The sequence below is a fragment of the Hippocampus bargibanti genome, linkage group LG13 (genome assembly GCF_051943395.1).
Source record: "Hippocampus bargibanti isolate YZ-2025 linkage group LG13, ASM5194339v1, whole genome shotgun sequence".
NCBI classification, from domain to species: domain Eukaryota; kingdom Metazoa; phylum Chordata; class Actinopteri; order Syngnathiformes; family Syngnathidae; genus Hippocampus; species Hippocampus bargibanti.
This window is the reverse complement of record NC_142746.1, coordinates 20,630,990-20,656,222: the sequence shown is the minus strand read 5'-3', so window position 1 is coordinate 20,656,222 and position 25,233 is coordinate 20,630,990. Positions and strand designations below refer to the sequence as shown.

General features: G+C 39.4%; 1 protein-coding gene across 2 annotated transcripts in view; it reads right to left on the bottom strand.

The window, feature by feature from the left end:
* Window positions 1-25,233, bottom strand: part of sorcs3b (sortilin related VPS10 domain containing receptor 3b) — a 71,378-nt gene that overhangs the window by 27,744 nt on the left and 18,401 nt on the right. For both annotated transcript variants that reach the window (XM_089011531.1, XM_089011530.1), the window contains exons 2-10: window positions 15,726-15,793; window positions 11,770-11,869; window positions 11,338-11,496; window positions 11,126-11,199; window positions 9,170-9,234; window positions 7,908-8,026; window positions 2,939-3,028; window positions 2,630-2,809; window positions 2,069-2,215 (exon numbers count right to left, since the gene is read on the bottom strand). In XM_089011531.1, the coding sequence (XP_088867657.1) occupies window positions 2,069-2,215; window positions 2,630-2,809; window positions 2,939-3,028; window positions 7,908-8,026; window positions 9,170-9,234; window positions 11,126-11,199; window positions 11,338-11,496; window positions 11,770-11,869; window positions 15,726-15,793 (1,002 nt within the window). The remainder of the gene's footprint in view (window positions 1-2,068; window positions 2,216-2,629; window positions 2,810-2,938; window positions 3,029-7,907; window positions 8,027-9,169; window positions 9,235-11,125; window positions 11,200-11,337; window positions 11,497-11,769; window positions 11,870-15,725; window positions 15,794-25,233) is intronic.

Genomic DNA, 25,233 nt, shown 5'->3' with positions numbered 1-25,233 from the left:
TTCATCACGAGTGAAAAGTGGTTTATTTTTTTCAAGGAAGAAAGAAATGACACATTATTTCATTTCTCAGAATAAAAAGTAGAAATAATGAGGAAATAGGTGTTTTTTTTTTTGTTGTTGTTGTTTTTGAAACAAACAGGCGTGTAATTAAAGTCTCCCAGGATGAGACGCTGGGTAACGGAAAATCATTTCCGCTATTATGCAGCATATTGGAGAAAATCAATAAGACCACCGATGTTGAGGTAGGCGGTGCAAGAGAGCGAGGGAGGGGTCAAAGGTCAGTGCGAATGTGAAATAGAGCTAGAGGCGAGATACAGTACGGCACGGAGCGGATGATGCGCGCAATATATGTAACCAACCACGGCACCGATATAGCTCAGATTTATTTATTTATTTATTTATTTAATTTTTTTTTTTTTTTGGGGGGGGGAGTGCATTAACATAATTATTGTACAGAACGGAAGCATTTTTTTTTCACTGGAGCTTCCCATATCTCTGATTATTTTTAGAACTTTTGACTGCTATTTCAGACATTAATGACACATTTAGAATTTAAAAACAGATTTAGCCATACAGTGATACCTCGGTTTACAAACCCCTAGGCTTATAAACTTTTTGGCTTACGAACGTTAAATTTATGAAAATTTTACCTTGGCATAGCAACTATTTTTCGGGATACACACAGAGCTGTCACAATGAGTAATGTGTCGTTCGCGAACGAGTCCGTTCTCCTCACAAGAAAATGGCAAACGGCTTGTTTTGGTCCTCTATTCCCCGCCCCCAGTCGTCGCTTCAAGCCACGTGATTGGTCAAGAATGCAGCAGTGAGGGGAGATGGTTTATACATTAAAGAGACAGTCAAGACGACAGAGAGAGTGTGACAAAATTGATAGAAAACGGTAAAATTTGGACTCGTTTCAACTTTGATAGTTCAAAGGCAGAGTGTAGACTGCAAGGTTAAAATATCCCATCAATCAGGCTCTACAAATAACCCGCACAGGTCATCTGTACGCTTGATGCAAAAAGGTATCAACCCAGCTAAAGAGAACACAATTGATGAGGAACTAGGTAAAATTATGGCAGAGAAAGCACCTACAAGGGATCATTCCTCAAGATGGTGAAAGAAGAAGGCTACGTTCCTCATCAAGTGTTTAATGCTGAGGAAACGGCCACTGCATTCCATCAAGCCATCAACGACCATCACAAAAGTGAATAAAATGATCATAGCACATTTATTATACATAAAATACGGTATATTATGTGTAGTTTTAAGGCTTAGAAAATGAGAAAATAATGTTTTATGGGGACCTGGGAATGGATTATTCTCATTTCAATGGTTTCCTATGGGAGATAATTTTTTGGGTTACACACTTTCTGCCTTACACACTGTGTCTGGGAACCAATTAAGTTCGTAAGCCAAGGTATCACTGTAATGTGCATCTGCGTATAAGGTGCAGGGTTATCTTTTAAAGAAAATCAATGCTTTTGGGTGCGCCTTATACACCAGAAAATACGATAACTGAATCCGCTCACAACCATGAAAACAAGCCACCATTATTATTTTTTTTCAATTCCACCATAGCCCAAAAGCGATTTGTTAAACATCACGCGGGAAAGTAAAGGCAATCGGATTTTAATAACGGCAGTCTGATATACGGTGAGGAAATAAGTTGCATATCTCACCTGCTGACTCACTGACAACGCACCGTCGTCATATAATTCAGTGTAATCTAACATTCATTAGCCCGGCTCGGCTACATTTGCTGAATTGAAGTCACGCAGGTTAATGGAAAGTCTGCCCCCCCCCCACTGAAACGACACCTAATGACACGCCGTGACTTACACGGATAATAAAACTATTCCAGTACCCGAGTCCCCCCCCCTCCCCCTCTGCTAGTCATGTAGGGAGGGTTGGCAACGACGACGGCAAAATGCCCGAGGCCGGCCTTGGTGCAAATTTGGCTCGTAAATCAAAGGGCATTCCAAAGCGAAAGCCGATGAGGTCGAAACGTGCAGAGCATGAATACCCCCCCCCCCCCGTGACGGAACGAGAGTCTCCGTCGACTCACCCGAACGCAGTGGATGTTGCTCCCGGCCGCGTCGGCGGCGGGCGCCGGTAGCAGGGCCCACGTTTGTCCTTTGTCGAAGGTGATGAAGGTCTTGACGCGGTGGTCCACCAACTTGTTGGCCAGATACATGCCGTTGATACCCTCCACCTGGTAAATTGCACAGTGTCATGCTTAATAATGGATGACATATTGAAACTAAAGGAGATTTGTCTTGTTTTTGATGAGTTGCCATTTTCGAGTGGGGTGTTTTGCCAACTTTAAATGACATAATATCATATAAAAATCAATGAGAAGGTTTCTTCGGCCGTCATCTGTACTTCTTTGAAGGTGTTGGACGTTTCAAATCACGTGCGGCTTTAACCGAAGACCGGCGGCGGGGAATAGAGGACCAAAAGAGTCGGCTCCCGTTTCCGACTCCTTGTTATGAACCGGCTCTCTTCAGTCACTTCAGAGATCCGGCTCTAAGAACCGGCTCGTTCGTGAACGACACATCACTATATTCTATAATATATTCTGGGATAGGAAGAAAAATGAATACAAATAAGCAAGCAATGTTACTACCGTGTAGAAGTCGACCAGGAGGTTACCGGTGGCTCCCTTGGTGGTCCTGAGGTTTTCCAGCGAGAGAGTGAAGTAGACGCCAGGCGAGTCGGAAATGTACAGGCTGTAGGTGTGGTTCTGGTTCCATTCCTGGACTGCGGCAAACACCTGCTTCTCGTCTGTGCTGATGATATGCATGTCCTGCGCGGCGAGGCCAAACGATGATGGGACAACACGTACACGGCATTAGCATTAGCATTAGAGTCATGAGCACAATCAAATCCCAACGTGTGAATTGATAACATTTGAACTTTGTTGATTGACACTTACCTTAGGCAAACAGTATTTGGGTAACTGCATGCGCTTGAACGCTTCTCTCATGTAGGACACAAAGTAGCTAGCTCGCCCCGATTTGGTTACCTTGGTGATGAAAAGTAAAATAAACAAAAATATACATATACAGTGAGACCTCAACTCACAAACACCTTATCTTACAAACTTTTCGTCTTACAAACGTCAAATTTATGAAAATTAAACCTTATAATAAGCACTATTTTCATAATACACACCCACCACGGCTGGCGGAGTGATCTTCGGCAGAAGCACATGACCGAACAGGTTTAGTTACAAACAGTCCTTATGGAAGGTGACTCTCCTTCCATAAGCCATCAACGACCATCAAAAAGGTAAATAAAACTTTATTTTACAGCACAGTTTATTTCTTTAATTACAGTCCTCATGTAATGCGCCTCTCTTTCCAAACAGCAATTTCTTTTGACCTTCGACCTCCAACGCCATTCCATCAATCACAAATATCAATAAAGTGACTTTATGATACAATGCAGTGTATTTATTTCATTACAATACAATAGCACATTTATTATACATAGGTATGATGTGTAGTTTTAAGGCTTATTTAGTTGAAAAGTATATTTTATGGAAACCCGGGAACGGATTATTCCCATTTTAATGGTTTCCTATGGGATTTTTTTTTTTTAGATACACACTTTTCGCCTTACACACTCTGTCTGGGAACCAATTAAGTTCGTAAGTTGAGGTGTCACTGTATATATATATTACATTTTCGATCCTCAAATATGTATGTTAATGAAGATGCTTACACAAGGTAACAAACATTTTCCACATTTTGGACGGTTGAATGGGGGTGTGGTTTCAGCTCATTGAGTGGACTGATTGTTTTATTTTGTAATTAATTATTTTTGGCAATTAATTTTAATTAATTAATCATAATTAACTCATTCATGTAAAAAAAAAAACAAAATAAAGACATGTATCTTTAAAATTAATATACTGTTTAAGTCAACTTTTTCCTGTTTGTTGAAAGTGTAGTCGGACGGAATCATATTGTCAATATTCCCCTCCCGATAGGAAGCTGTAGAGTGCGCAACAAAGGTCAGAGTGCAACGCGAGGACGATCCCGTGGCTTTCCTCGAGGAGAGTGACAAACCCCCCGCGGAGAGTGCGCAACGAGGGTTCGGAAAATGTGCCTTTGAGCCAGGGGGGGCGGAGACTCGCGGGTTTGACAGTTAGAGTGGCGGAAAAGAAGAAGGGAGAACTCGCTCCGACGGTTAAAGACGACGCAGATGCTTTCAACGTGTCAATAACAACTGGGGCAAACCGTGGCGTCGCTAAACTTTTGACAGCGACGTTATTCATGTCTTTGCTGGGTAACCTGACATAACATGAACACAAACTTTGTATTGAGTTCTAAGCTGAAATGGGATGTGAAGCGGTGTTTTTTCTTCTTTTTTTTTTTGGGGCACCCGAGACGACGCCCGCAAAACAAGGACACCGAATGGAAGGCGTCTCCTGGAGGAGGTGTACTATACAGTGATACCTTGGCTTACAAACTTAATTGGTTCCCAGACAGAATGTGTAAGGTGAAAAATGTGTATGCCAAAAATTAATTTCCCATAGGAAACCATTAAAATGAGAATAATCCGTTCCCAGGTCCCCATAAAACATCATTTTCAAATTTTCTAAGCCTTAAAACTACACACAATATACCATATTTTATGTATAATAAATTTGCTATGGTATTATAATTAAAGGAATAAACTGTACTGTATAATAAAGTGGTTTTATTGACCTTTATGGTGGTCGTTGATGGAATGGAGTGGCCGGTTCCATCAGCATTAAACACTTGATGAGTAACGTAGCCTTCTTCTTTCACCATCTTGAGGAATGATCCCTTGTAGGTGCTTTCTCTGCCATAATTTTACCTAGTTCCTCATCAATTGTGTTCTGTTTAGCTGGACAGATGGCTTGTGCGGGTTATTTGTGGAGCCTGATTGGTGGGAATTTTAACCTTGCAGTCTGTACTCTGCCTTTGAACTATCAAAGTTGAAACGAGTCCAAATTTCACTCTTTTCAATCCATTTTGTCACCCTCACTGGTGCGATCTTGACCAATCACGTGGCTTTAATCGAAGACTGGGGGCGGCGAATAGAGGATAAAAAAAATGTCGGTGGCCATTTTCTTTTTCGGAGAATGGCGTCACTCCCGCTCTGTCTGTAAACCCCCTCCTCACTGCTGCGCTCTTGACCAATCATGTGGCTTTAACTGATGACTGGGGGCGGGGCATAGAGCACCAAAACAAGCCGGCTACCATTTTCTTTTAGGAGAACGGGCTCGTTTGTGGCAGCTCCGTGTGTATGCCGAAAAATAGTTCATATGCCAAGGTAAAATTTTCATAAATTTAACATTCGTAAACCGAAAAGTTCGCAAGCCAAGGGGTTCGTAAACCGAGGTATCACTGTATTTATTTTCTCAAACTTATAACCGCCTCTTTCGGAACAGTCGTCGCGTACGTCGAGAGCGTGCCCCGAAACGCAAGCACAACAGAAACAGCTCATCATTATCTCAATTAGTCCCGAGCTAAGAGGCGCTGGAAATGATGTTGACTTTATCAACGGCGCGTCTGGAGGACCTTAATGCACTGGCACTTTCCCATCCACTTAGAGGCAGCGAACGGCCAACGCCAACCCGCTTGCTTATTTTCCAATCAACTAGAAGGATGATGTTTGCCCCCCCCCCCCCCCCTACACACTACATTAGTGCTCTAATGTATTAATCTATCGAAAATCAATGAGTTGCCTTTTTCCAAAGCACCGTTTTGGAGGATGTTGCAGTCGACCGGTCCCTTTTCATCCCGGGAGAGTGTGCAGGTGTTGATGACTGCTTATTTCGTTGTAGCCCTAATCGATAACCTCATTACTCTTTGTCAAGTTAAATCCAACTAACCCCACCCAACCCACACCCCCCTCCAATGAAAGTCACCGGAAAGTCGTCGACGGGTACCCACCACATGCGACGTCGTGTTTGCAATCTCATCTCAGCTAAATGCAATTTTATTGAATGAGCGTTTCTGAAACTGGCAGACGTTTATTTATTTATTTACTTACTTACTTGCTTATTTTTCCGTCTTACGGACGCGGACGTGCCGAAACTGGGTCACTGTTGTCGCAGCCGCATCGTCTTAAAGGACAATCGACACCATTTTTTTTTTGTTTCCTAACTAACATCAGAAAAACGTTTTATAGCATCTAAAATACCCAAAACACGCAGGCTGATATTTTTAGTCAAATGCAAAACACCAATAAAAATGACTTCAAGTGTCCCAAAACTGCTTCAAAATGACCTCGGAAAAGGCGAGTTTCAGAAGGTCCCGCCCCCTTGTTCGTGACATTATGCCAGGATACTCCAGAAACAAAACAATGGCTTCAGATTCGGAGAAGATGCTTTCTTGTTACTCATCCAGTTATGAATACGATTCAAATAGTTCTGAAGAGGAAAGTATAAATGTTTGCAATCGATTAAAGAAGTCCTCCCGTATCAATTTGAGCCATCAGGACTCCAATGTAGCTCCCAGAAAATGCCCAAGATGGCGCACTAGCTCCATTGGAAATGGGCTAATTTGTCTGCTGAGAATGTGTGTCCACTTTTATGGTGTTACCGCAATTGGTAGTGTTGGTGCAACACACAACGATTCACCATCGCTTTATTTGTCTTTTTCCTTCTAATTTCGCCATCAATATGGAACAACACAATGTTTTCAGATGAAACAAAGTACCCAAAATGCATTGTGTGTCGTTTTCTCGGTCAGGGGCGTTCCTTCCGTGACGTCACTTCGGGGATCGTCATCAACTCGAAAACAAGACTTCCTGAATATTCAGTCTTAAAATGTAAATTATAGCTATATGCGTTTTTTTTGATGGGATATTTTAACCTTGCAGTCTGGACTCTGTCTCTGAACTATCAAAGTTTAAAATATCTCACTGTCGTCTGCCTGTCTCTTTAATGTTTAAACCACCCCCCCCTCACTGCTGCGTTCTTGACCAATCACGTGGCTTTAACCGTAGACTGGGGGCGGGGAATAGAGGATAAAAACAGTCGGCTGCCATTTTGTTGTTAGAAGAACGGGCTTGTTCGCGAACGCCACATCACTCATTGAGACAGCTACGTGTACAAAAAAAGTTCATATGCCAAGGTAAAGTTTGTATGCCAAGGTAAAATTTTCATAAATGTAACGTTCGTAAACCGAAAAGTTCGTAAGCCAAGGGGTTCATAAACCGAAGTATCACTGTATTATTATTATTAGCTAGCTATTAGCTATCTATTAGCGGTCTCGCTGGTATATTCCTTCATATTTTCACACATCACCAAAACTAATGTTTTTAAACTATAATTAAAGATTTATCGGGGAAAAAAAAATCTCAAAATTCACTTTTCAAGGTCTTGAAAATGGGCTCAATGGGGGAGGGGGTGGGATTCTGTCCCTAAAAGCATTCTTATTGTGCAGGGACTTCAATTCAGCATCACATGCATGATTGAATGCATCAAGGCTACCAAAAAAAAAAAAAAAAAAAAAAAAAAAAAAAGAGATGACGGTGGGCGGAAATCAATGAGAGCGGAGGTCATTTGGAAAACTTTATTCTAATAAACGGCCCTGACGGCTGCTGTCTAATTGGAGTCAAACGTTAAGTGAATGGCACGCTTTATTCGCAGCTCATTTTCCACCTTCTAACCATTTTGTGTGTGTGTTTTGTGTGTACGTGTAAACACACTCTGCGCTCTGCTTTGATGATGTGTTGAAAAATGATCAAAACGCACATCGGGGAACAGGTGTGTTTCAGGAAGCCATTATGAGGATTTTGATGGAAGGAGCAAGAATTGGATGTAGAGTAAACAAACAAAAAACAAGAAAGAGAGGGGGGGGGGCATGAAAACTGATGCGAAATGACCTCAAAGTGCAATAAAAAAGGACAAAATAATTTACCTGAGTGAAAACGTATTCATCCTGCACGACCAGTGAATTGGTGTCTACGTAACCCGGGAAGAGGTACTGCCTGTTGGCCTCCGTGCACCGCTGGGCTCTGCATTTCACATACTGAGCACCTGGGAAGGCGACGGAAGGGCAAAGGAATTCAATCAGGAGTAAATTACCAACGTTTGGTTTCAAGTTGCGCTTGTATGCGCTGGTGATGCCAAGGAAAAGCCGTAAAAAAAAATGTAGATCATCACAGTTTTACACAATTTGGGACAGCGCGGCGTGCTAGCTGTTAGCGCTGTTTGCCTCACAGCTTGGAGGCTCTTGGAAAGAAAAAAATACATGAAAAAAAAATGCATGTTCATTTCACTGAAGACTTAAAATATGTCGCATAAATAAAGAAATATTTAAAATAAATCAATAAATAAATAGCGCAAAAATGAACAAATGAGCACAAAAATAATAATAAATAAGTAAGTAAATAAATAAATACTCAAATAAACAAATAAATAAATAAAACATGCATTAATGAATAAATAAATATATAAACAAACCAATAAATAAGTAAACACATAAACAAATGACAAAGAGACAAACTAAATAAATAAATAAATACACATAAATTGTAAATAAATAAACCAATAAATAAGTAAACACAACACATAAACAAATAGATAAATAGAAAAATTAAATGAATAAATAAGTACATAAATAAATAAATTCATGCATAAATAAATAAACCAATAAATAAATACACTCATAAAATTTTAAATAAATAAATACATAAACAAACACAAAAATAAAAAACAAATAAGCATAAAAATACAAAAGAAATAAAGAAACAAACAAATAAATAATCACATACATAAATAAATAAATCATAGAAAATTAAATGAAGAAATAGAAAAATACATAAAAATACACAAATGAATGCATAAATAAATACATAGAAAAAGAAATAAAAAGAGCTAGATAAATAAATACATTCATATTTGAATAAATACACAATAAATAAATAAAACAGACAAACAGATCAATTAAAAAAACACAAATAAATAAAGAATTAAATACATACATACATACATACATACATACATACATACATACATACATACATACATACATACATAAATAAATACATGAGGGAAATTGCCCATTCCCCCTTACAAAAAGGACCTAAAACTAAAATGCCAACAGGCATTACATGGCAAGGGGGTGGTGGGTGTGTGTGTGTGTGTGAGTGTGGGTGGTGTCGATTGTGCAACACTCACGGCCTTTGGCGACCTGCGTCTCGATATGGACCGCGTCCAACTCTCGGTCCAAGCCCATTACAGCCCTGGCGGGAAGAAAGAGAAGATGGAAAGTCTTGTAATTGAGCAATCTCAAAGCCCATAACAACATTTACAGTATTTCCTTTTTTTTTTTTTTTCCAAACCGCAAAATGAGCGCTTATTATGTTGTGATTCACCAAACGAGAGGGAATAAACAGCAGGTGACAAAAGTACAAAATGAATCGGTTTCTGAACAACTGCAAGAAAAACCCCCGCGATTCTTCAAGGGTGGATACCTGTGACTTGATATTTTTGAAGTTGCCATTGTGTTCCTGAGGTAAACTGCCACTCAAACAAGAGAATTTCAATTGAGCCGAATGGTCTTGTATCAATAGATGCTGGCAAATTGTCATCTTGAAGAAAATGTTTGTGCCAAAGTGATGTGCAAGAATAAAAAAAAAAAATATATCATATGTGAAGCCATTGTTTTGATTCTAGAGCAAGGCAAGATGTCCTCACGAACAAGGGGGCGGCACCTTCTGAAACTCGCCATTTCCGAGGTCATTTTGAAGTACTTTTGGGACACTTTAACTCATTTTTATTTGTTTTTCATTGGACTAAAAATATCAGCCTGCGTGTTTTGTGTATTTTAGATGCTATAAAACGTTTTTCTGATGTCAGGAAACAAAAAAAAAAATGGTGTCCTTTAAAAGACGTCTCCGGACAAGTTGTGTCCATAATTTGTAAAATCTCTTCAAATGACTTCTACTGAGCGTATTTTACAAAGATTCCACCGTATATAGCTATATTTTACATTTTAAGACTCGCGCTGAACATTCAGGAAGTCTTGTTTTTGAGTTGGTGACGAGTCCGTATGTGACGTCACTAAAGGACCACCTCCTGACCGTAAAAAAGACACATTGTAGCGTCCTTCCATCACGTCAATGTATTTCGCTGTACATGTTTGGTCTGAGAACCGTGTTGCACCCAAAAGCCGGCAGAAGAGGGAGTCCAAGCTCCATGGAAGGAATTTATCAGCCTGTGGAAACGGGCTGATTCATTCATCACAACAGCGGTGGCCATTTTTGGGTGCGACATCCCCCCCATTTGCCTCAAAATGACAGGGAATAACTTCTTTAATCGATTGCAAACATGTATGCTTTCCTCTTCAGAACTATTTGAATCATATTCATCACTGGATGTGTAACAAGAAAGCATATTCTCCGATCTGAAGCCATTGTTTTTATTCTCCAGCAATGCAAGACGTCTTGGCGTGACGTCACGAACTGGGGGCGGGACTTTCTGAAAATGCCCAATTCGCAGCTCAATTTTTTGCAGATTTTGGACACTTTAAGTCATTTTTATTGCTGTTTTGCATTTGAATAAAAATATCATACTGCGTGTTTTGGCTATTTTAGATGCTATAAAACGTTTTTCTGATGTCAGTTAAGAAACAAAAAGGTGACGTCGGTTGTCCTTTAAGCACTTTCTGCACCCTCTTTGTTGTATGAAGGCGATATGCTAGACCACAGGTGTCAAAGTCAAGGCCCGTGGGCCAAATCCGGCCCGCCACATCATTTTTTTCGGCCCGCAAAAGCAAATCAAACTTGTTAATTAAAATGATGATTGCTAAAATCTGAGCCAAAATTTCATATTTTTGGATGTCAACCACAATAAAAGTCATTATTCTTGACTTCAGATTTGAAAACGAGTTATTCATTAATTTGCTATGTGCTCTATATATAATATTTGAAGGGATTTAAACATTCTAATGGGTTCCCCAAATTCATAACGGCCCTCGAGAGGAAACCATAACTACAATGTGGCCCGCGGCAAAAAATGACTTTGACACTCCTGTGCTAGACGATATGAAAACACAATTTGATGATAAATCTACAACTTTAACGTCATTGTGCCTCTCATACACCCAGCGTATATTAGAGCGTGTGAACGTACCAATAGAATCGACCTGGCATTACGTTGTCGTGCACCAGCTGCCACCTCTTCCCAAAGTCCATGGAGCTGTACAGCTGCAAGATAATAGCGACGGTAATGACAGCGGGTAGGTAGATAGCCAACAGCCTCCGCCGCAATCAACGCATCGGCACGACAAACCAACCAATTTCGCTAGCGCTCTAAAAAAAGAAATAAAAAATACAAACATCCACCTTGCCGTCGTGGCTGTACGCCAGGATCCAGTTCTCCTGCGCCGGGTGGAAAAGGAGACTGAGGACGGTGAAGCTAATGGGATGCTTCTCGAAGTTAGCCCCCTCGTCCGAGCTGATCAGAAGGGCGCTCTCTACCTCCGGGTCGCTCAGCATCATTATCTGTGAGGAGAGAGGAGGGACGGTGTATCAGAGCCGCGGTCGTATTAAAATAATAACAATAATAATAATAATAATAATAATAATAATAATAATAATAAAATAAAAAAATTCTCCACTGTGAGACTAATAAAGGCATATCCAATCCAATCCAATCCAATCCAATAATAATAATAATAATAGTAATAATAATAATAATACATTTTTGCACATCGTCTGGCAGGGAATGAGTTAAATATCTACTTAAAAATACAAAAAAAGAAAGAATGAGATGACCTTCCGTTTGTTGGTGGGGCAGACGTAAAGGTAACTCAACACGGTCCTTGGACCCACTTTGTCGTTGAGCTTTGTGTAGGTGCTTCCGTAGTCGCTGGACCTGCATTAAAAAAATACACACACGTTTATAATAATAATACATTTGATTACTAAGCGCCTTTCAAAACTCTCAAGGTCACTTTACAGTCTCAGGATCAGTTTTTTTTTCTTTGGGTGAGTAGCGGCCGCCGCGCGCTAGCGTTCACTCAACCCCGAAGTAACTCAAATAGATAGCAAGCGAGCTAGCCAGCAAACAGATAGCCAATAGGTAGCGAACAGATAGCTAATAGCTAGCGAATAGATAGCTAATAGCTAGCGAATAGCTATCAATCAATATGTATTGTATCTTTCTCAATCAGTATCATACAGGTTTGTAAATTGCAGTTCATAACACTATACTTGCTTGATAACCTTTTTGTTTTTAATTTACACTCTACACAGCCATGTTTTAAAAAATTCTAACAACTAAAAACTGAACGAAAAGCCACATGTTTAAAAAAAAACTAATGAAAACTAGCAAACAGACTAAAACTACTTTTGCAGGTAATTAACAAAAATAAACTTTAAAAACCTGTTGAGTGTAAACGTATTGTCATAATGTCTGTCTACATGTATTGCGCCACCTTTTGGCTGCTAAAACATCACATCGAACCGCGATGCCAATCGTTAGCCTGTCGCTGGCGTTTTGTATTGTTTGTTAGCATGAAGCTAAAAGGCCTTTCCTGAAGCCCAACCTATGTGGTTGTTTACGGCGTTTGTTTTTTGTATTTAGCTCGTCGCTAAACTTCAAGTGGCATTAAACAGCCCGAAAATGGATCTCTCTTGCAATCCATCGGTGACATAATGAAAGTATTCCATGCGAAAACTGACAAATTATATCTCGGGTTTAGTTGAGTCACATGCCGTTGTCACTTCTCCATGTCCCTTCCACGTGCACGCGTTCATGACAAGGGTGAAATGCGCTTGTCATCGCAATCCTCATAAATCCCCGCCCCACCTCCTTGAAATCCGCACCATCCGTTCTACCTGAGCGCCTGCAAATATAATTTCACGACATAATTGGATGGATATCCGAGCAATGTCTGCAAATCGTTGCTTTTGCATGAATCTGAAGTGTCCCATTTTGATGTTGACATTGTTTTCAAAGACGTATCTCTCCACCCCAAACATATTTTTGCAGCCGAATTGTCGCTTTCAGCTGCCATGTTGGAATAGCTGGGTAAACTAGATAAATACCGTAATTTCCGGACTAAAAAGCGCACCAAATTATAAGCCTCACCCAGTACATTTTTAAAAGAAAAAAAGCATTTTGTACACACATAAACCGCGCCTGTCTATAAACCGCATGTTTACAAAGAAAGACGGTACACAGAAAAAGTTGTAATAATATACCTTACTTTTTCTTTCAAAACAGTGACGCGGCAGCAACACAACATGCATTACGGTAGTAAGACAGCCAGTAAAAAAACACAACAGTAAAAAGTGAGATACGTTAGCACTCGCTAACAGCTATAGGTACAAAAACATACCAAATCACAGAGACACGGAAGAAATACGTTAGCAAACTTGTGCAAAAGTTGCTCTTCGCAAACGGCCAGTTTTGGTAAACGATTCGACGCTGATCATCAAAGCCTCGCATTCAACTACGAGAGCAACTTTAAATGCACGATTAACACATGAAGTGACTGACATTCGACTTGCGTCTTCCTCGGCGCAGATATTCTCGTGATGTGTCATTCGCGAACGAGCCGGTTCTTAGAGCCGGATCTCTGAAATGAACGATGAGAGCCGTCTCCTAACTAGTATTTTTAGATGTATTTTAGATGCTATAAAACGTTTTTCTGGTGTGAGTTACGAAACAAAAAATGCTGTCGGTTGTCCTTCAAAGGACAACCGACGCCTTCTAATATGCAACCCCCCCAACGACGTCACATATGGCTTGTGCGGGTTATTTGTGGAGCCTGATTGGTGGGAATTTTAACCTTGCAGTCTATACTCTGCCTTTGAATCAAAGTTTAAACTCTCTCACTGTCGTTTGCCTTTCTCGTTAATGTTTAAACCATTCCCCCTCACTGCTGCGTTCTTGACCAATCACGTGGCTTTAACCGAGGCGGGGAATAGAGGACAAAAACAGTCGGCTGCCATTTTGTTGTTAGAAGAACGGGCTCATTCGCGAACGACACAAAAAAGTTCGTAGGCCAAGGTAAAATTTAACATTCGTAAACCGAAAAGTTCGTAAGCCAAGGGGTTCGTAAACCAAGGTATCACTGTATCATCACCGTTGTTAATGTGTGTGTACCTAATGATGCAACCGGTTTGGCTTTTCATATGAATGAAAATAATTTTCTGGCTTTTTGTTTGTCTGAATATTAAGCCATGCTATTTGATTTATATATTTATTTATTCATTGCCCCCCCCCCCCCCCCATTTTCCACACACAATCCAAAACCTTGTTTATAGCAACTCATTTTATAATTGAACTGTCATTGAAGACCAGAAATGTTACGCTTTGCGTGACTGAAAATATGTTTTTTTTTCTTCCTTTTGTGTTTATGCGTGTGCGTGTTGACAGACGTGAGAGGTGCTGGTGGCGGCAGGCAAGGCGGTCACACTGTTGAGCAGATGTTTTTTTATTTCTTCGTTAGACCCGCTAGCAAAGTGAATGTGCAAAAGGACACACAAAAAAAAAAAAAACCCTCCACTGCCACCTGTCTGCCGCTTTTGCTACTTCTCGGTCTCGGCGCGTAACCCCGTTTTTTTGGGATGTTGACGACTCCTGACAGCTCACGATATTTCAAGTAGTTTATTGACTCAACTGCGGAGCGTACCCAGTGTCTATCTGTGCTAGGGTCATGTGGCGTTTTCTTGGCAGAAAATTAGGCGAAGGTGGCACTCTGGATTTTACAAAAGTACTGATACTTGTGTGCAACTAAGTAACGAACTACAACTGACAACTTAGTTATCCATCCATCTATCTATCTAGCTCGTTGGTTAATCCCTAATTAGCTAGCTACCTAACTAAGTAGTTAGTGTTTAGTTAGTTAGGTAGCTAGCTCGTTAGTTAATCCCTAATTAGCTTAACTAATTAGCTAGCTACCCAACTCACTAAACACTAACTACTTAGTTAGGTAGCTAGCTAACTAAGGACTAACTAACGAGCTAGCTAGATAGCTAGATAACTAGGTAACTAAGGACTCGCTCGCTAACTACATAGCTAGATAGCTAGCCAGATAACTAGATAGCAAACTAGCTCAATAGCTAGACAAACAAAAAAAAAAACAAATAAACAAACAAGTAAATAAATAAATATAAATAATCAGAAAAATTTGTCCCACGATGGGGAAATTTGCATAAATAAATAAATAATGTTAAAGGTAGAACTGTTGACAGTCAGACATGATTGGTGGCCCGATAGCCCTGGCCAGTGTGGCCTGTCGAGCCAAAATTACAGATACTGATCCAACTTGGTCATTTGCAAATTTCATGAATTGCTGTTTACATCAAATATTTAAATTTGTTTTTACATCTTATTTGTGTATGTTATGTAGTACGGTCTGTGTTCACACCCACAACAGCGCACCTTGAACAGTGGGACCACAACACCTCTATTAGTTATGATCAGCTCAACCGTGGTGATCGTTACCTTGAAAAAAGTAACACGCCTAGTTTGAGATAATAGGAACCAAAGTGAAGAGAGAAAAAGTCATGGAAAGATATCTGTTTTATTAAAACATACGCCATACGGGTGTCCGATGTATCTTCATTTTTCATCTTTGCACATGCTATAAGTCACCCCGAATGGCGCAGCCAACTATGAATATATTTTCCTTCGTGGTGCTTTTGCATGTTTATCAAATTATAGGCAGCGCCATGCCGAATCGGCTCTCTATGCATCAATAATATTCAAAGCAACGTACCTCCACAAAGAGCTTTCGGTAACGGCGCCAAGGTTGAAGTCGTACAGCTTCGTCAGGATGAGGATTACCTGCAATGGGAAAGCATCAGTCATCATGAGGTAGGAGGGACGTTGGAATGGGTTTAAAATGACGTTTGGTAAGCATTTGATTTAAACACACAAAAAATATTACCCGGGAAAAACTACAAAATCCGCCAGTTTGGTTCAAAACGGCCATTTTTAAGTCATTCTTACATGAAAGCAAGTCCTTCCATTGGAACGTATTGAAATGCCATTAATCCGTTCCAGATATAAAAAAATACAGTGATACCTCGGTTCACGCAACCCTTGTCTTACGAACTTTTCGGTTTACGAACGTTAAATTTATGAAAATTTTACCTTGGCATATGAACTATTTTCCGGGACACACACGGAGCTGCCACAATGAGTGATGTATCGTTGGCGAACGAGCCCGTTCTCCGAAAAGAAAATGGCAGGCAAAGTGTAGCAAAGTGTAGACTGCAAGGTTAAAATATCCCATCAATCAGGCTCCACAAACAACCTGCATAAGCCATTGGTACACTTGATGCAAAAATCTATCAACCCAGCTAAACAGAACACAATTGATGAGGAACTAGATAAAATTATCGCAGAGAACGCACCTACAAGGGATCATTCATCAAGATGGTGAAAGAAGAAGGCTACGTTCCTCATCATGTGTTTAATGCTGATGAAACCGGCCACTCCATTCCATCAAGCCATCAACGACCATCACAAATATAAATAAAATGACTTTATTGTACAGTACAGTTTATTTCTTTAATTATAATACCATAGCGTATTTATTATACATAAAATAAGGTATATTTTGTGTAGTTTTAAGGCTTAGAAAAATAGGAAATTATGTTTTATGGGGACCTGGGAACGGATTTTTCTCATTTTAATGGTTTCCTATGGGAAGTTATTTTTTGGGATACACACTTTTCGCCTTACATACTCTGTCTGGGAACCAATTAAGTTCGTAAGCCAAGGTATCACGGTATCACAATCACTTCCATCTTTTAGCAAAGAAAACAATGCACTGTAATGTAAAATACAGTAAAGTCTCGTTATATCGATACTCAAGGGAGTCCGAAAAAATATCGATATAACCGGGACTATCGATATATCCGACCCTGTTTGCATGTAATTTTCTCCGTGCGTGCATAGAAATAGTATCGCTATAACCGGGACTATCGATATATCCGATATCGATATAACGAGACTTTACTGTACATACAAAAAAACATGACCAAACAATAAAAGTGAATGTCAAGAAACAAAAACAATTCTATGTTGTACTTTTAATACAGTACAAAGCATCTTTATTGGTATAGCGCCTTGAAAACAAGCGCCAGCTGGAACAAAATAAGACATCTGTGAACCACTAGTGAAAGGAGACTTTGATTCTCTCCTCTTTCATCTGTAACTTCTTCTCAGAAAGAAGGCGCGTCAGGGAATAGTTGTCGCGATGGCATTATTGCCGATGATTTATGTGACGTGCACGGTATACCGAAAGTCGAGGCCAGATTGGAGAACGGTTGTTCAACAAGTGCAGAGGATGAAGGGCGGGTCTGCGTTTGCATCACTTCGAATGGACGACGACGCTTGTGTCATTTGATTAAGCACAAAAAAAAGGAACATTTTCAAATGGGTCTTAAAGGACAACCGACATCACTTTTTTTCTTTACTAACTGACACCAGAATTTTTTTTTTATAGCATACACACACTTTTTACTCACTGTGTGTGTGTTTATGTGTGTGCGTGGTTAATGAGAGGAAAAAGTTCATAACAAAAAGTAAAATGATATTTTAACCAAATTCACTACAGGGGTGAGGACTTTGAATCTACCCATTCAGAAACCTCACTCGTGCTGTTATTTCAGTTTCAAATCCACTTTTTATTTCTTTGTATTTAAAGAAGTGGGAAATGGGGTGACATGACATTTAGTGTTCAAATTTAACACTAGTTCTTCTCCAGACTTATCAGCAACGGTGGTCCTCACTTCTTATCTGCATATATCCGGACCTCACAAAACCTTTGAAACAGGAATGTATGTGTGTGTTTGTATGACTAGTCTTGTGAGGACCACTCACATTTTATACCATACATAGTGAGGACATTTTTGACAAGTGAGGAACTTTTGGCCGTTCCACACAAGTTTTTTTTCATTCTAAAGGCTACTAGAGGGTTTATATATGCATCCGTTAACGATTCAGAGAGGTCCTCACAAATTCACCCAAAAAGATTTTTGGTGTGTATTTTCATTTCACTTGGATACACACACTTTTTACTCACTGTGTGTGTGTTTATGTGTGTGCGTGGTTAATGAGAGGAAAAAGTTCATAACAAAAAGTAAAATGATATTTTAACCAAATTCACTACAGGGGTGAGGACTTTGAATCTACCCATTCAGAAACCTCACTCGTGCTGTTATTTCAGTTTCAAATCCACTTTTTATTTCTTTGTATTTAAAGAAGTGGGAAATGGGGTGACATGACATTTAGTGTTCAAATTTAACACTAGTTCTTCTCCAGACTTATCAGCAACGGTGGTCCTCACTTCTTATCTGGATATATCCGGACCTCACAAAACATTTGAAACAGGAATGTATGTGTGTGTGTGTTTGTATGACTAGTCTTGTGAGGACCACTCACGTTTTATACCATACATAGTGAGGACATTTTTGACAAGTGAGGAACTTTTGGCCGTTCCACACAAGTTTTTTTTTCATTCTAAAGGCTTCTAGAGGGTTTATATATGCATCTGTTAACGATTCAGAGAGGTCCTCACAAATTCACCCAAAAAGATTTTTGGTGTGTATTTTCATTTCACTTGGATACACACACGTTTTACTCACTGTGTCTGTGTTTATGTGTGTGTCCGTGTGCGTGGTTAATGCGAGGAAAAAGTTCATACCACAAAAAGTAAAACAATATTTTAACCAAATTCACTACAGGGGTGAGGACTTTGAATGTACCCATTCAAAAACCTCACACCTGCTGTTATTTCAGTTTCAAATTGTTGAAGTAGGAAATGGGGTGACATTTAGTGTAAAAATGTAACACGAGTTCTCTGTAAACTTATCAGCAATGGTGGTCCTCACTCCTTATCTGGAGTTATCAGGACCTCATAAAACCTTTGAAACAGGAATCTGTGTGTGTGCCCCTCATTTGGAATGACAGCAGGAAAAAGTCTGCAGAAACCGTTAATTGCTCAGTGAACACTGAAAATGGCCCCGCGTTCCTCTCTCATACACGTTTGTCCGTTATAGTCGAACGGGATACATTTAGCTAATTGGAGGACATCCAGTGTGTCCATGTTCTCTGGACAATGTCTTTCTAGGGAGTCGGAATGGCGGCCCGTAAAACAAGAGGCTGCGAATGCACAGAGGGCCCAAGCGAAATGCTTTGCAAACACATTATTGTCACTCCAATAGTATTATAAAAGACCGCCCCATGGGGATGAGCATAATTCAGACTAGGAAGTAGTGGAGGCCATGCAGGGTGGGGGAGGGGACGTGGGGGTGAACAAAGAGACTGGAGGGAAGGAGGGATTTGGAATAACAATCGAGGAGGAGAAACATGGCATATCCGGACTAAATTTCATAAAGCCTGGAAGATGGGTCACAAGCTCAATTACAGTTAGTTTAAACACATTAACCTTGCGGGACCTGCCGAACGAATCATTAAAGCTAAAGGGGGGGGGGGGGGACGACGTAGCGGCGCATTCGGCGGAACAAAAGACGTGTCTTTAAGACGTCTTTGAAGACGTCGGAAACCCAATTGACCCGCAGCCTTCAAACAGAGCTCGTTCGTGCGCACGTCCAGGACGAGCCGTATTACGGGTTAATTAAGCAATCACAAAGACAGATATAGCATTAGCATAACTAAATGCTTCATGTCTGCCAGGTCCGAGGGCTCCAGTCGGAATCAATTTGGCGTAAAAAGATTCGCTTAAACGGTGGTGATGTCAGGCCTAAATGCTCACTTTGAGAAAAGCGATACGAGGAGGAAAGCTTTGTTGATCGTTTGTCTCCAGGCCGAGGACAACTCAAGTTAATGCTCGAAACAATTTGATCCGACATCAAACAAATTCAGTCATTGACCGCTTGTGATCAAGTTTATTTATTACTTTGGATTACGGGGATTTCATACATACATACGCTCCAAAAAGTGTTTTTAATTACAATGGAAAAAAAATCCATACACTATATAAAGCAGGGGTCTAAAACTCCGGTCCTCGAGGGCAGCAGTCCTACATGTTTTCCAAGTCGCCCTGTTGCAAAGCACCTGAGGCTGTGTTGCAACAGGTGTGTTGCAACAGGGAGACTTGGAAAACATGTAGGATCACGGCCCTTGAGGACCGGAGTTTGAGAACCCTGATATACAATATGTAAAAGATAAATTAACAAAATATACATATATATGTATATATGTCTAATTTAAAAAAATATATATTTATTTTAAAAGTGTATAATTTTCAATTATATATTTATAATATATACTTTATAATAATTATAATATAATAATATATAATTTTAGAATTTAAAATAAATCAATAAATTAACAAAGGATACATAAATAATATTTAGAAATCATAATATATGTATATATATTTTTTAAAGAAAATGATTTAAAATACTATGTGTATTTAATAATTTTAATAGAAACTAATATTTTTTTTAAATAACATTTTCTCATTTGCAAAACAATGTAAAAACAAAAATCAACAAAATATACATAAATCATTTGTTTAAATTATAAAATAATATATATAATTTTAACTATAAATGTAAAAAATAGATATAGATTGTTTTAATATTTTTTAATAAACAATTATAAAAATAGTTATTAAGTAATTTTCTCATTGGCAAAACTATGCAAAAGATAAACAAAATATACGCGTGTATACATACAGTATATATATATATATATATATATATATATATATAATTTAAGTTAAAATATATAATTATTTTAATTACAAATTATAATACATATAGATTTGTGTATTTTTTTTATAGGAAATTCTAATTTTCTCATTTGCAAAATGATGTAAAAAATAAATTAACATAAAATAGACATAAATATGTTATATGTATGTATTTTATATTTTAAATATGATAAAATTTTACCCATATTTTTTTATTGAAAAGAAAAAACAATAAATATAACTAATATAACTTATATAACGTTTCTATACGAGTGGAGTGCTAAAAGGAATGAATTTTCTTAAGTTGTCATCACCAACGCCCACACGCAAATCTCAGCCTTGACTAATTTCTGAGTTACCTTCTGTAAGTGTCTTTCATACCTACTCACGCTTCATTTGACTTTAACACACCCGCCAGTCTATTCTTAGAACTGAAACACTGATGTGTCATCACTCAGATGACAATTATTGATTACTTTACGGCTACCGTTTGTTAAAAAAAACTTTACGAGAAGATGAAATATAGTGATACCTTGGCTTACGAACTTAATTGGTTCCCAGACAGAGTGTGTAAAGGTGAAAATTGTGTATCCCAAAACTTACTTTCCCAATGGAAACCATTAAAATGAGAATAATCCGTTCCCAGGTCCCCATAAAACATAATTTTCTACTTTCTAAGCCTTAAAACGACACAAATTATACCTTATTTTATGTATAATAAATGTGATATGGTATTATAATTAAAGAAATAAACTGTATTGTATAATAAGGTCGTTTTATTTACCTTTCTGATGATCGATGATGGCTTGATGGAATGGAGTGGCCGGTTTAATCAGCACTAAACACTCGATGAGGAACGTAGCCTTCTTCTTTCACCATCTTGAGGAATGCTCCCTTGTAGGTGCTTTCTCTGTGATAATTTTACCTAGTTCCTCATCAATTGTGTTCCGTTTAGCTGGGTTGCTAGCTTTTTGCATCACGTGTACAGATGGCTTGTGCGGGTTGTTTGTGGAGCATGATTGATGGGATATTTTAACCTTGCAGTCTACACTCTTTGCCTTTGAATTATCAATGTTGAAACAAGTCCAAATGTCACTGTCTTCTATCCATTTTGTCACTCTCTCGCCTATCTCTTTAATGTTTAAACCACCGCCCCTCACTGCTGCGTTCTTGACCAATCACGTGGCTTTAACCGAAGACTGGGGGGGGCTGCCATTTTGATGTTAGAACAACGGGCTCGCTCGCGAATGACACATCATTCATTGTGGCAGCTCCGTGTCTATCCCGAAAAATAGTTTGTATGCCAAGGTAACATTTTAATAAATGTTACGTTCGTAAACCGAAACGTTCATAAGCCAAGGGGTTCGTAAACCAAGGTATCACCGTAGATGAAATATTAAAACGCAATCACAATATTGAGGGAGTTGGGGGGGTGTTTAAGACACGCTTGGATGACTTTTTCCCCCCTAAAAAAATCATTCAACCCTTTCCGCTACCATCATGCTTGTGCTTCTGGCTCATTAACAGGAGGCGACCCTTTCGAATTGTGTCACCACAGAGTTACCTCAGAGACCGACGACGAACTAGTGAGGCAGATGACTTGTTTGCTTGATTTGTGTCCCTGTGAGCGGATACATCAAGAGTACACGCGCTTGCCGACAGTTCCCGACGTCTTCACTTCACTTGTTATTGATAGCCTCTGTTCGTGTGGATGCGTTCAATAGAGAGCCTCTAATATATATGCAAATGGGGGTGGGCCATAAAATAACACGACAAATGAAGCTGAATTAATGGCAAAATGCTATATTTTTTTTTAGTCTTTTTGTGTGTGGCCGTCTGGCTTTTTATGTAAATAAAATGGCGGTTAAGAGGGGGAGGAAACAAGGCCAAAATGGCTGCCGGTAGAATTCCAAAGGCTTTAAGGTAAAAAAAAATAAAATAAAAATCTCATTTCCATGCGTCTCGTCGCTCCCTTGCAAACGTGAAATTAAGTAAGAACGCCGCCAGGGCGAAAGCAGCGTATTTATTCATGTTTATGTTTTATTGATGCGTGAGAAAGGGGGTGGGGGTGGAGGGAGGGGGGCTTTTGCCCCAGGAAAGTCAACCAATCATTTCTTCAAATGGGCTTCACATGCAGCCTCTAAGGAGTTATCCGTTTATCCCAATCGTCTATTCTGGTCTGTTCCTTTTCTTCTGTCTTTTCCTGCTTTTCTCATAATTCCAATGCGGAATACACACACACACACACACACACACAGAGAGAGGGGGAAAAAACATGAAAGGACTGTCAAAGTCATGTGCACTTTGACCCCCGCGGGCTGAAAGCCTCCATGGCAACAAGCGTGTCACAGCCTGCTCATCCGAGCCATCTTACATAAACATCCCGGCATGGAGGCAACGCTTCCAAAGCACCACAATGACTGCTGGACCAAATCAAATCTTTTTTTTTTTTTTTTTTGTTCCTTTCCACATCAATCCATTTTTTTTATTTATTTCATCCATAACAGCAAATTTAAAAATGCTTTCAATGGGACGTGAGAGGCATTTCAAAACCACTTTTTTTCTCTCCCCTCAGCGGCCCGCCATTTAGTGATGATTCGTTTTTTTGGTACAAACTGCTTGCTATTAATAAAACGCTATTGCGCTTTCTAACATATCTGTCTCTCACTCAATCTCATCGTAAAAGCGGCATGGAGGACCTCTTTCAAATACAGTGATACCTTGGCTTACGAATTTAATTGGTTCCCAGAGTGTGTAAAATGAAAAGTGTGTATCCCAAAAAATAATTTCCCATAGGAAACCATTAAAATGAGAATAATGCGTTCCCAGGTTCCCTGAAAACATAATTTTCTACTTTGTAATTTTCTTAAAACTACACAAAATATACCTTACTTTATGTATAATAAATGTGCTATGGTATTAAAATTAAAGAAATAAACTGTACCATATAATAAAGTCATTTTATTTACCTTTGTGATGGTCGTTGATGGCTTGATGGAATGGCGTGGCCGGTTTCATCAGCATTAAACACTTGATGGGGAACGTAGCCTTCTTCTTTCGCCATCTTGAGGAATGATCCCTTGCGGAGAAAGCACCTTCTCTGCGCTAATTTTACCTTGTTCCTCATCAATTGTGTTCTGTTAAGCTGGGTTGATAGCTTTTTGCATATAGTGTACAGATGACTTATGCAGGTTATTTGTGGAGCCTGATTGATGGGATATTATAACCTTGCAGTCTACACTCTGCCTTTGAACTAACAAAGTTGAAACAAGTTCAAATTTCACTGTTTCCTATCCATTTTGTCACTCTCTGTCGTCTGCCTGTCTCTTTAATGTTTAAACCACCTCCCCTCACTGCTGCGTTCTTGACCAATCACCTGGCTTTAACCGAAGACTGGGGCGGGGAATAGAGGGGAAGAAAAAAAATGTCAGCTGCCATTTTCTTTTTTGGAGAATGGCTTCACTCTCTCTCTGTTTGTAACCCCCCGCCCCCACTGCTGCATTCTTGACCAATCACGTGGCTTTAACTGACGACTGGGGGGCGGGGAGTAGAGGACCTAAACAATCCGGCTGCTATTTTCTTGTTAGAACGGGCTCGTTCGCAAACTCATTGTGGCAGCTCCGTGTGTATCCCGAAAAATAGTTTGTATGCCAAGGTAAAATGTTCATAAATTTACCGTTCGTTAACCGAAAAGTTCGTAAGCCAAGGGGTTCGTAAACTGACGTATCACTGTATTATTTCTTGCTAATTATCTAATCGGGGACAAAAAAATAAGACAGAGGGGCTTACTCCTTTCCCCTTTTCTCAAGCTATGCTTTTTTTTTTGTTTCCAACTCCAAGTTCTAAATTAATTTCCAGGGGACGCCCCACCTGTATGGATATGACTGATGCAAGCTCGTCCGCTATCAAAACAAGCAAGCGCGACTTATTCATTACCCCGAGTGGCGCCTGCTAATGTTCATGGCATTTCCATTCTCATGAATACTCATCAGCATGAGTACATACAGTCCCGTATAGGACGATGAGGGCGAAGAATAAACATTCCAGGCGAGAATCACTCTCGGGGTGTCTTCGTGAAAATGTCACTCGTCGGCGGACTTCAGGTTTGTTACGAGCGGACTGAAATCAAACAATACAGGAAGCAAAATGTGCCATCTCATGAGCTTTGGCATGGAAGCAAGCTATAGAAACCACAAAAATACTTTTTTTGGGCCCCTTATAGGAATTTTAGCTAACATACATTTCCGCATCCAAATGGGAGAAGAAAATATTTGGATTGGATTAGATGGGTTTAGCGTTCATTAGCCTCGCAGTGAATACATTTATATTTCACAGCAGCAAAGTTATGGAAGGAAGAGGAAAGGTAGAAAAACAAAATAGAGGAGCTGCTCTAAAAATGAAGTCAACAATAAAAAAAAATAATAATAATATGACCTTGAGAGTTTTGAAAGGCACTTATAAATGAAATGTAATATTGTTATTATTATTATTATTATTATATTATAAGACCTGCGGGTAGAGTGAACGCTGGTGTGAATGGCTTCCACTGCTCACC